The sequence below is a fragment of the Tarenaya hassleriana genome, unplaced genomic scaffold (genome assembly GCF_000463585.1).
Source record: "Tarenaya hassleriana unplaced genomic scaffold, ASM46358v1 Cleome48, whole genome shotgun sequence".
NCBI lineage: Eukaryota > Viridiplantae > Streptophyta > Magnoliopsida > Brassicales > Cleomaceae > Tarenaya > Tarenaya hassleriana.
This window is the reverse complement of record NW_010967498.1, coordinates 604,605-615,347: the sequence shown is the minus strand read 5'-3', so window position 1 is coordinate 615,347 and position 10,743 is coordinate 604,605. Positions and strand designations below refer to the sequence as shown.

The window sequence follows — 10,743 nt, the reverse complement described above, 5'->3', positions numbered from 1 at the left end:
CCGTGGGAGGAGGTGCGGCGGCGGAGGCACCCGTAGACAGCAACGCAATCGGAACCATCGACGACGGAGATGACGACGGAACGAGCGCACCTTCTCCCGATGATGATGACGTCGCAGTCGCGGGACCGATCGGAAGTGAATCTTCGTATTCCAATTATCCACCGGCTCAGACGAAGAGCGACGGTAAAATCACCTCCGCCTCTCTCGGCCGGTGTCTCGGCCGTGCCCGGCTTCGCCGCCGCCGTAGGCTCGCTCTTCTATTTGTGAGCTAAGCCTACGCGCGTCGAAATTGGAAAATAAATCTTAATTAGAAAATCCTTACTATTTTTTTTTCACGTAGATGTATAAATATTGAAGACATTTGATGAAAAAAAAAAGAATTTTTTACAATTGTCACATTTATTTGGCGTTCGATGTGTATTCCCATCTTTCAATACTTCGATTTTGTCATTTTCATATTAGTATCTACATTTTTATAGTACATTGAAAAGGGTATTATTATGATAAAACAATGATTTGAACATTTCATTTTTCATTTTTTTTATTTGTACATTCCGAGCTCTTTGAGATTCCAAAAAAAAAAAAACAAAGAACAAGACAACAACCCCCACGCTTCAAATAGTTTCGTCTACAGACACAAGACTCAGCTCAGCTCAAAGACAACACCTTTACAGATGGCTAGATAGATGAACAGAAGCTTTATACTTCAAGATCTATATACAGGAAGAGATAAACAATCCAAGGTTGAAGCAGATGAAAATGGTGGAAAATACAGGGAGTTCTTCCACATGGGTATGTCGGTCTCAGCTCATTCCCTGTAAAAATTATGTATGTATATGATGATGATGATGATGCTGATTGCTAGTACCTGAATGTGATGCGAAAACTCAAAAAAGAGGGCCAAGAGAAGACCATTTCATGCATGGAGAATGCTAAAGCTGTAGCCGGAGAAAATCAGACACAAAAATCAAAAAATAAAAGGTTCCATCCACCATTACTTCCAATGCCAGAAATCAACAAGCACCCTCTATATCCATCAGGAAATTTTGCAAGAAGAGATGCAAAAGCAAGCATAATCAACAAATACATGATTGGCCACAATCCATTGATTGTTCAGTAACAGAGAGGTATATTAAAAAGCACTGTATCAGATACTTTGGTAAGTAGATTTAGCAGTGTCAAGGAAAACGACTTTAATAGTTCCGTCTAGATACGGTGTAGGACTTACTGCTTCTGCTCGAGAAGCCCTGCTGGGTCGTGGACACCAAGCTTCGCCACCCGAGAGAGAGATTTGCTGGATAAATATTGCCATCAAGAGAAATGAGAAAGTGAACAATATAAAGTTATGTAAGAGAAGAAAGATGAGATGGCAGAGGAGGATTTTCTTGTTTGTTTGTTTTTTTTTTCAGTCGGAACGTCTCCGCTTTCCGTTGTCCGCATCTCTTGATCTGGACCTGTGGTCATCTTCTCCCATTCGAGATCTGCTTCGAGATTTTGAAGAAGATTGCCCTCTTTCCCATTCATCATCATCATATCCAGAGTCACGATCTCTTTGTCTATAGCCACGGTGGTGGTGATTATCTTTCTCTTCATGGTATTTGTGTCCCTTGTACTCTCTTTCTTCCCGATACTTTCTATCGCTGTTCTCTGACCAGTCACGCTCAGGAGCCCGTTCTTTGTCCCTGGATGCAGCGGTATTCGGCTTTGCATCTTTCTCCTGGTTTTCGTCTTCGTAGCCATACTCAGAACCACCATCGTCACCTCCATATCCGCTAGCATCACTCCACATCCCCGCATGAGGTCCATCCATTCCGGAGGAACCCATCATTCCCATTCCAGCGGCACCCATTCCCCGGCCAAAGAAAGCGGGATTTACATGAGGAGCCACTCCTACCATTCCCAGCGCATTGATACCTGGAAATGAAGGAGGCATGCCGGGGAAGGCAAGACCTGAAAACCCACCATAACCGCCTCCTCGACCCATGAATGTAGGATCGAATCCAGCTCCCATCATGCCCTGTGGATGCATCAGACCAGCAGCAGGACCACCAAATGCATGACCCGCAAGGCCTGGCCCATACGGTCCAGCACCTACACCATTTGCACTGACACCCATGTTGTTCAGGCCTCTACCCCTCATTCCTCCCCCACCCCAAGGGCCTCCACGGTTATTCATTCCCTGGCCACCTCGTCCAAACCCACCCCTCCCGTAATTCCTTCCACCATCTCCTACACTTTGCATATTCATGTTGTTGCCTCCTCTTCCCATTCCCTCATTCAGAGGCCTTCTATTCTGAAGCTGATTTTGTCCCTGGTTCCTGCCCGTAAAGCTTGCACCCATCTGCTTCAGCGTTTCAGGAGAAGCAAAGGCCACGACACAAGCTCTACCGCTGAAGATGTAACCATTCATTCCCTCTTTGCAAGCAGATGCAACCGCTGCATCATAAAACTCAACCTGACAATAGCCTTTAGATTTGCCACATGCTCTCTCATCAAAGAACTTGATCTCTTTCACTCTTCCATACTGAGAAAGAACACTCTCAAGTTCGGCATCTGTAGTCCACCAGTGCAATTCTCCCACGAAAAGCATGGTATTGCCATTCTCCACAGGAGAGAGTATCGGACTTTTGTTCATCATTGCATGATTAGCATTAGGATTCCCACTCATTTGGTTAACAGGAGGAACCTGATGAGAAGCTTGAGGTTTGACAACATAAGAGTTCTGCACAGGTTCAGGCTCGTTGACCGTTTTCCCGGGTAAAACAGGGATGTTTAACACTGCCGATGCTGATCCTTGTGGAACCATCTTGTTGGTTTGGGAATTATCATTCGAAGCCTTTGCTCCAACAGAAGATGCTTGTGGGTAGACATCTGATCTCATATCTCGGCCATTGACCGCATTATGCCCTCCATCGTTCTGATACTTCCCTTCAACCGAACCTCTGTGAACACTTGGCCCAGACGGCGCCCCGGCCTGCATTCTTGGCTCAGAAATGTTACTTATCTGAGCTTGGACCCCTCCATTACCTGTACCACCACCCCCTTGTGCTGATGGTTGAGGCTGATGAGCTTGGAAGAAATTCTCACCAACATTAACATCACTATACAGATCATCATACTCATCCTCTTCTCCCATCAGTTCTTCATCTGCTAAGGCAGGTATAGTTCCGCTTCCTTGGTATTGTATCTTCTGATTACTCCCATAGTCTACGTTTTCTTCAGTCATTGGATTCATACAAACTGGCCAGAAAATACAAGAATAATAAAAACATATTCATCTTTATGTCTACCCACAAGAAACTGTTCTACAGACAAAGAGAGAGACAACAAACCAGAAGCCAACCCAATGTATAGACTTCCCAGTTCCTACAAGACCATAAAGCATCTTTTACCAAGAAACAACAATCTGCCTATTCAGTTACATGGAGCCTCTTTACAAGCCGCGGATATACAGAAAAACGTGTGTGCATATACAAAGCATGACCCTTGTTTATTAATTTGCCAAAAAGGAAGCGGAAACAAGAACAAAAGGTACCACAAATCTAGCTTACAGAGAGGAAATCTCGGGTTTGCTGAGAGACATGAACAGATTTATCCCGACCAACTTCAAAAACAAGGAAATTAGGGACGAAAACATATACAAATTAGACTCAATTGAATCAAATTACATACATATTGTTCAAGACAACTCATACAATGAAGAGGATACATATAAATCGAAGTCTCGAAAACCAGCAAAACAGACTCTACCTAGCTAAATCTTCAACAACATGTTCTCACAAAAGCCCCCAAAAAAATAGATCTAACAGATACGTTTCAGAACAGTACAGAACGATAATTGCAACCCAGAATGCATAGATCTGGCTCGATTTCCATCGCTTCGAAGATCCAAACGAAACCCATGAAAGAAAAATCTACGCTTGCTTACTTTGGCTTCTGCTCTCGCGCTCTTCGTCAACGCAACCTGAGTTCAGACAAAAGCCCCCAGGGTTCTGTCCGTGTCTCCCTCTTCAAGGCCTGTGCTGTAGATTAAACAGATTACGGAAAAAAAAATTGGAGTTTCACCAAAAATATGAAAAATCCGCGAGATTCAATGAAACCCTTGTTGTGATCAGAGGAAATTCGTCTTCTTTGTTGCAAAATTTATCCGATAGAGAAACCAAAGGTACTGTCTTTAGATTTGTTTTTTCTTTATTAGGCTCGCCTTCTCTGTGATTTTTGGTTGACCTAAAAAGCCTTTTGGTCAAGCTACTTAATTTAACGCAAAATATTAATTGAAAAATACAAAACAATAACAATAAAAATCGAAAAAAAAAAGTTGCTTATGGTATTCAGAAAAAAAGTCATTTTCCAAAATGGAATCCAGATTAAATTTTCATCTTTCATATGTAAATCGGTATTAATTACTTGATTATTTTTATTTTTTTGTAATTAATATTAGACTCTTCCGGTAATTTTCCGCAAATGTCAAGGAAATAAAAGATTAAAACATGTTTTTTTACCATCATGAATGAGAAACGTGTAAATTCAGACAAGAATCCGACTTCTAATATCAAGAATCTAGCGAAATAAACTCCTAACGTACAAGGTGTATCTCTTCTCCTGAACCAACCTGGTCCATATAACCCTAGCCCTAAATCCCAAAAGGTGAGAATGAATTCCATCAATGGCGTCAACACAGATAGCTTGGGCCACAAGCAACTTGTTTGGTGCTACAGAATAGTATGAAGAAGCTTCAACTTTTTTTCAGTACATCCCCTTGAACACAGGGTTCGTACGGCAGATGCTTGCTCCGTATTCCTCGTACTCTTGTTTCGTATGGCAGCTCTGCAAGATCAGACATTGATCTCAACACAGTGTGGCATTTGAATATCCAACCAAGCAAGAGATTAACGACTTTATCGAATCTTAGCTAAGGCATTCACATCACTGACATTGAAATTTGATCCATCAAAAGGTACAAACTTTGGCATGAAAGTTCAATAAGATTTTGATGTGATGTTCGCAAAGAGTAAGCATACCGTAAAGAATTCAGGAGTTGATGCGAGAACAGAACCTCCAAACCAAACGGCGAATCTCTGGACGGGATGGCTGACGATGTTAACTTCCACGGGTTGAGCCTGCGGTCGCAACAAAGACGAGGAAAATGCTCATCGTTCTTTCGTGTCAGATTATTACAAGTATGGTTTGGTTGTGGGCGCTGTTAGAAAATCCGTTCTTACTTTAATTTCATCACCGATAAGAGCATTATTCGCAAGGTAACGGGCATCAACAATCTTCTTAAGATCTCTCTGCAACCTTCTCCCGAAATCCTTAAACATGGTTGAACCTCCGGACAAAACTATATTCTGTAATAAGCAACAGTCCATCAGCATATAAAAAGAATAGGATCTTGTTCTCCTCCTTGGAAAAATCTTAACTCGGACCGATATCATATACATGAAGGTCCACCCATTCTTTAATGGAAGTAGCAGAAAAGAAGCATTTTGAAATTGAAAGTTCAAAATAGCAACAAACCCAGGAGGAGTCTAAACCCGTACAAGCAAATTAGAGAGGAGACTTCCAGACCTTATATAAAGCTCTTCTTGTGTCGATTGGAGCAGACTGAATACACTTGTCTACAACAGCGGGTAATGGAGTTGTGAAGTCATTGCTGTAGATCTCCGGATTGAAAAATATCTACAACACATATCAAAACCCGTAAAAAAAGGCATAAAGAATGACACAAACAATTCACAATGCACACAACAGATATCATGATGGAAATGGTTGCAGTGGCTTTCCATTTTCATCATACAAAATGCATATGCTGCAATCATTTATACATGTGTGAGCCAAAGATGGAAAGCTGCTTCCAGGAGTGAAGGTGGCATACTAATCTAGCATCATTTCCGGCTATTGGGCCTCTTTTTAGCATATCAGACCGTATGAGTAACCTAATTGACAACATTTTGATGGTATTTGAATACAACACCGCTCTCTAATCATCAAAATAGATTGCCAAATGTATATATCTGATATGTTATGAATCACAGCCACCTCATAAGAAGAAAAGTCCAACTCGTCGCGGAAGAAACAAACAAACCAGAAGCCTATCTAACAAAAATTTCTCTCAATCAAAATGAGCAAATTAAGGTTGCCCATAAGGACAGTATTTGTCTGAATCTGGGTGTAATGCTAAATCAAAATTTATTTGGTATAGAAAAGTGCCAAAAAGAGGAGATCACACACACCTCAGGTCCAAGAAATCGTTCATAGCCTACGTCGCAAGAGTATGGTGCACCTGTCTTTGGTTTAACCCCTCTCCATTGCTTAATATACTTGGCTGGCTCTTTGTCATGCTTATTGAACTCCTGGAACCATTTATTGTTTTATGTCAACTAAGAGCAATCTTAAGTACTCAATAGAATAATATATCATTCAAATCCATTCAATGACTTAAAACCTTTAACACAAAATCACCTTTACAATATCTGAACAAGTGTAACAGTACATTTCCTTCACTTTGCGTGCTACATCGAATGAATCTTCTGGTGGAATGTTCTCTCCTCTTTCCTACAAGGGACAATGGAAAGAAGAAGTTTGTATGATATAGATACGAAAAAAAACAGGAACCTTCTAGTCAGTAAGTCAGTTGATGCCCTCATGTTGAAGAGAACCGAGCTATCTAGGTAAATTACCACCACAAGCCTCACGAAGAGAAGCAGAATACAGACTGAGTCTGGATATAAGATATTGAATATTGAATTTACTCACACAAACCAGCTTACCAGCGTGTATCTTTAATGGACTGAAACACAAATAAAAAGATTGAAAATTAAAGGGATAGAAAACCAACTCTAATGTAAAGGCAAATAATGCATACCCGCATGAGCTGCTGGATGAAGAGGGAAACATCTTTTCCAGCAATTGGAACCGACTTGATGCAACTCCCAATAACATAACCCTCTGCAACAGGTACAACATGAGTGGCACCATCGCCAACATCTACTACAACCCCTGTCATCTCACACTAAGAAGAACTGTAGGTCAAACTAAAATACGAGAATAGAAGACAGAGCAGAAGAACAGGTAGAATATCTATGAAATCACAATTGGTGGAAGTGGAACGGGTAAAGTGGATCCCGTGAATCAGATTCATATTCCTACTTAAAACACAGGACACAAACATGGATGAAGATACAAGTTACTCACTCTAGGAGAAATAAATTTATTTGATCACTCCGAGACCAGTGCTTCCAGGTTGACAACTCATCCAATCCAAAGAAGAACTTAAAGCAAATGAACATTCAGCAGTATTGACATCAAAAGACACTAGCAAAAAACACAAACCTCGAAAAAGAAAACGAAGATATAAGACCTACCTTTGACGTTGTGTACCCAGCCGCAAGTGCAAGCACTGAATTAACAGCAATGTAAAGTCCAGGAACATTGAATGTTTCAAACATGATTTCACCGGTATACTCTCGACTCTCGGGAGGAGTAAGAGGGCTTTCCGTCAGGAGAAAGAAATGATCCTCTGGATCACATCTCAGATAGTTGAATATACATTGCTGCCAATACCTTTCCATTGCATCCCAATCCTCTACTTGGCCATGCTCAATTGGATAATGAAGATTATAGGTGCTACTAGACCGTGATCTCGCAATAGCTTCATCTCCGATAAAGAAATCCAGATCTGCCATAACTCCAGCGCTATGCTGAGATAACCAATTTGACTTTGAGGAGTTCTTCGACTGATTCAAAAACGACTCATTAACAGCAACTACTGTTGGAAGAATGAAACAGGGCTCTACATTACCCGCAAAACCCATCTTAGTGTACCTGCAATACCCACACGAACATGGATGGACCTCATCAATTAGAGAAACCAAACGCAAAAAATAAAGACAACCCAGATGATCCATCTTGTATCACTACACTCTAACAAAAAAGCAAGGCAGGAAAAAAACCTCATTTACGCATTTCATCAAACAAGTTACGGGCGTAACCTATCAAAACTATAGACAGAGACGAGCAACCAGAATCTCCGATGATTCACGTACCCGGTTCCGCTGTCGATGACAACAGCGGGTCGAGAAGTTGGATCCATGACGAAAACTACGGCGGCGATCGCTACGGCAACGGCGTTTGGCGTGGCGGTGGAGGATCTGCGACTGAGATCCGAATGGGAATCCAAAGGAACAAAGGATCATGATCATGAACCGCGCCGAAGAAAGCGCAGGTATGATCCCGATTCCGTCTCTATCGCAGTGGTCGCATTCGACGGCAACACCAAAACAAACGTGGATCTCAAGCGAAAACGACAATTCAACAACCAGCAAAAGTTCATCTGCTTCCTCCGAGCCAAACCCATTTCACCGACGACGAACACTCGAACAATCCGGATGATAAATTCTCCTCATCGTCACTAAGTTCGTCCCTGCAGAGGACCCTGAATCTCGATGTCTATGTATTGTCTCTGTTAAGCGTAACGGTGCTCTTGCTTTGGTCATTTTTTGATCTGTCATGATCTACGAAGTGGGCGGTGAATTCTGCACCGTCCGATCTGGAGATCCATGAATGGACGATGAGAGATGCGATGATATGTGCGATGTGGGACCCGACCCGCTTAGGCGTTGGAATCAGAGGAGGCGTCCCACTAAAGTAAAAATGTCCGTAATAATCAAATAAACACATAACAACTCCATAAATTATTTTAATGCTTGCTTATGATAACTTTTTTTTTTTACGGTAGAAAAGCTCTATTCTAGAACCTTTCGGCTCGGACACCGGACACCGCAACAACTCTCATCCCATAAGTCGGATAAGAACGGTATCAGAACAGTATCCAGACCTGAAAAAATCTACCGCCCTGTGCAATAGCCGACAAACAACTTAGAGTAGATAAACCAGCCTCATAAAATTGATCGGCTCAAGAAGAGTGTTCATATCTGAGTTTCGAACCCACAACATTTTGATAGAGAAGAGTTATCACTAACCAGTGAAAAATTCCCACAATCATTCTTGACGCCAAAAAACTTATGATAATATATTTTTAATCGGGATTAATTTTAATAGTAGTAAAAAAAATTATTAAAATTTTTAAATATGTTAAAGATTTTCTAAGAAATGGTCTCTCGTATCATATATTTTTTTATCATTACAAAACAATAATGAGTCTTGGTTAATCTTTTATGAGAGAAAAATGCCAAAAAGATATTCCATCCTTTTTTACTGTGCTCTCAGATTCTTACACAGTCAGAGCAACGAATTACCGTCCACAAAGGTTAATTTCTCCTCAACCTCAGAAGCTTGATGTCGGCTCGATAGTGTAACTTGGCTCTTCCTTACAAGAACCCAAAAGGATGTGGGATTGAACCCAGATTACGAAAATCCCATTTCAAGAAGCGGCATTCATGAGAGTCCAACGGTCACTCCTTAGCTCGTCTCAGGTTCTCTCTCACTCTCTCTTTCTCTTAGTTGTTTTACTGTCCTCTGTTGCTGTTTCAACTCGTGCGGGCATATGCTGGAGAAAAATCGCAACTTTTGCTGATTTAATTCAGATTCTAGGGTCGCTACTTCGTGGGTTTAGCTTACGTTTTAGGGATTCCCTGAAAAATCATCTATTTTCTCGCCCCGGAATAAGGGGCGCATTGAAAGATGTTCATAAATTTGCTGAATGACAGATCCTCGGTAGGGTTTGGGAACGCATTCGAATTGACGGATATGCCTCTTCTATATATATATGTTGTGCTATAACAGTGATGTGTCTGATCAACAGGGTTGTAAGAATTTCTTTTGTTTGATGTTTCTTTTCCATCCTTTTCAGGGGATTCCTGGTCCTGAGGTCAATTCATATGAGTATGCGCATAAGTTGCTTAATAGGAAATGGGGATTGCCCAGTCCTGCTTCCCCAATTCATCAAATTACTGTTTCTTCAGTTAAAGGGTCCTGTAGAGAACAAGGACTCTTCAAATTATCCTTCTTGAACAATACTTGCCCTAATCTGGGCAGTGAACTGTTGTGGAAGGAAAAGCAAGGATCCTCCTTTTATGTCGTGAGGGATGATCTGTTGCACCCTCTTGTGAATGGTAACAAAGCAAGAAAGCTCGATGCTTTGCTGCCACTTCTTGATGATCACAAGGTGACTGATGTGGTAAGATTGTATCCGGCTTCATGTCAAAGTTAAGATAGTTCCTAGTTATACAAATGCTTGAGAAGAAATCATAGCCTTATGGACCGGATCTTAGGGTTGTCGTCTTTAAAGTCTCTTCCTTTTAGACTATATTTCACAGTTGGGTCCTTAAAACTAACTCTTTTTGTGTCTGAAATCAACCTAGGACATCTGTTTTGATAGTTGTTAGATATCTTCCTGTATTAGATTTCACTGTTTCTCATAGCTTTCAAGACCAAATTTTCATTTTTCCTCTAGGTTACTTGTGGAGGATGTCAAAGTGCGCATACGGCTGCAGTTGGTAATGAAGTTTTTTTTCTTTTTTTATGTAGTTACTCATGAGTTTGGAAATACTGATTAGAAATGGAATTCATTGCTTATATCTTGCAGCTGTTTCATGCGCTGAGAGAGGTTTAAGGTCACACTTGCTACTGCGTGGAGAACAACCTGAGATTTTGACCGGCTATAACCTTGTCTCGACTATGTATGGAAACGTCGAGTATATTCCAAGATCTAGGTATGCAAATCGAGAGGAAATGCTGAAGATGCAGGCAGATCTTGTTGCAGGGAAAGAGGGGAGTGTCTTA

General features: G+C 41.2%; 4 protein-coding genes across 6 annotated transcripts in view; 2 read left to right on the top strand and 2 right to left on the bottom strand.

Moving 5' to 3' along the window:
- LOC104825681 (anther-specific protein BCP1-like) overlaps positions 1–481 on the top strand; it is a 777-nt gene extending 296 nt beyond the window's left edge. The window contains exon 2 of one of the 2 annotated variants that reach the window (XM_010558054.2): positions 8–481. In XM_010558054.2, the coding sequence (XP_010556356.1) occupies positions 8–272 (265 nt within the window). In that variant the 3' untranslated portion in view covers positions 273–481. The other variant, XM_010558053.2, reaches the window with a different exon arrangement.
- A 113-nt stretch (positions 482–594) lies between these two features.
- LOC104825680 (RNA-binding motif protein, X-linked-like-2) lies at positions 595–4,198 on the bottom strand. Of its 2 annotated transcripts, XR_773653.2 has the most exons (3): positions 3,929–4,198; positions 1,229–3,240; positions 595–815 (listed from the first exon to the last, which is right to left on the bottom strand). XR_773653.2 is itself a non-coding variant. In XM_010558052.2 (2 exons), exon 2 carries the CDS (start codon positions 3,233–3,235, stop codon positions 1,406–1,408), a length of 1,830 nt encoding a protein of 609 aa, XP_010556354.1. In that variant the 5' UTR covers positions 3,236–3,240; positions 3,929–4,198; the 3' UTR covers positions 970–1,405. The 2 variants fall into 2 exon arrangements, 1 of the variants encoding a protein (XP_010556354.1); XM_010558052.2 differs by lacking the exon at positions 595–815 and having other exon boundaries at positions 970–3,240.
- A 278-nt stretch (positions 4,199–4,476) lies between these two features.
- On the bottom strand, positions 4,477–8,486 carry LOC104825679 (actin-related protein 3-like). Its single transcript, XM_010558051.2, has 9 exons — positions 8,046–8,486; positions 7,365–7,824; positions 6,866–7,012; positions 6,463–6,555; positions 6,234–6,353; positions 5,569–5,679; positions 5,223–5,348; positions 5,022–5,120; positions 4,477–4,827 (listed from the first exon to the last, which is right to left on the bottom strand). The coding sequence occupies exons 1-9, from the start codon at positions 8,090–8,092 to the stop codon at positions 4,747–4,749; spliced, it is 1,284 nt and encodes a 427-aa protein (XP_010556353.1). The 5' UTR covers positions 8,093–8,486; the 3' UTR covers positions 4,477–4,746.
- An 809-nt stretch (positions 8,487–9,295) lies between these two features.
- The window catches only part of LOC104825678 (D-cysteine desulfhydrase 2, mitochondrial), a 2,818-nt gene continuing 1,370 nt past the window's right edge, over positions 9,296–10,743 (top strand). Inside the window, exons 1-4 of the mRNA XM_010558050.2 lie at positions 9,296–9,434; positions 9,812–10,138; positions 10,415–10,457; positions 10,547–10,731. Coding sequence (XP_010556352.1) covers positions 9,399–9,434; positions 9,812–10,138; positions 10,415–10,457; positions 10,547–10,731 — 591 coding nt within the window. The 5' untranslated portion in view covers positions 9,296–9,398. The remainder of the gene's footprint in view (positions 9,435–9,811; positions 10,139–10,414; positions 10,458–10,546; positions 10,732–10,743) is intronic.

What these genes read in the sequence shown, in the direction of transcription:
- LOC104825680 (XM_010558052.2), bottom strand. Translation starts at nt 3,235, where the DNA reads ATGAATCCAATGACTGAAGAAAACGTAGACTATGGGAGTAATCAGAAG.
- LOC104825679 (XM_010558051.2), bottom strand. Translation starts at nt 8,092, where the DNA reads ATGGATCCAACTTCTCGACCCGCTGTTGTCATCGACAGCGGAACCGG. An exon ending in CAAGAAGAGCTTTATATAAG is followed by an intron (nt 5,349 to 5,568) that starts GTCTGGAAGTCT and finishes TGCTTATTACAG; the next exon opens with AATATAGTTTTGTCCGGAGG. An exon ending in TTATCGGTGATGAAATTAAA is followed by an intron (nt 5,121 to 5,222) that starts GTAAGAACGGAT and finishes TTGCGACCGCAG; the next exon opens with GCTCAACCCGTGGAAGTTAA.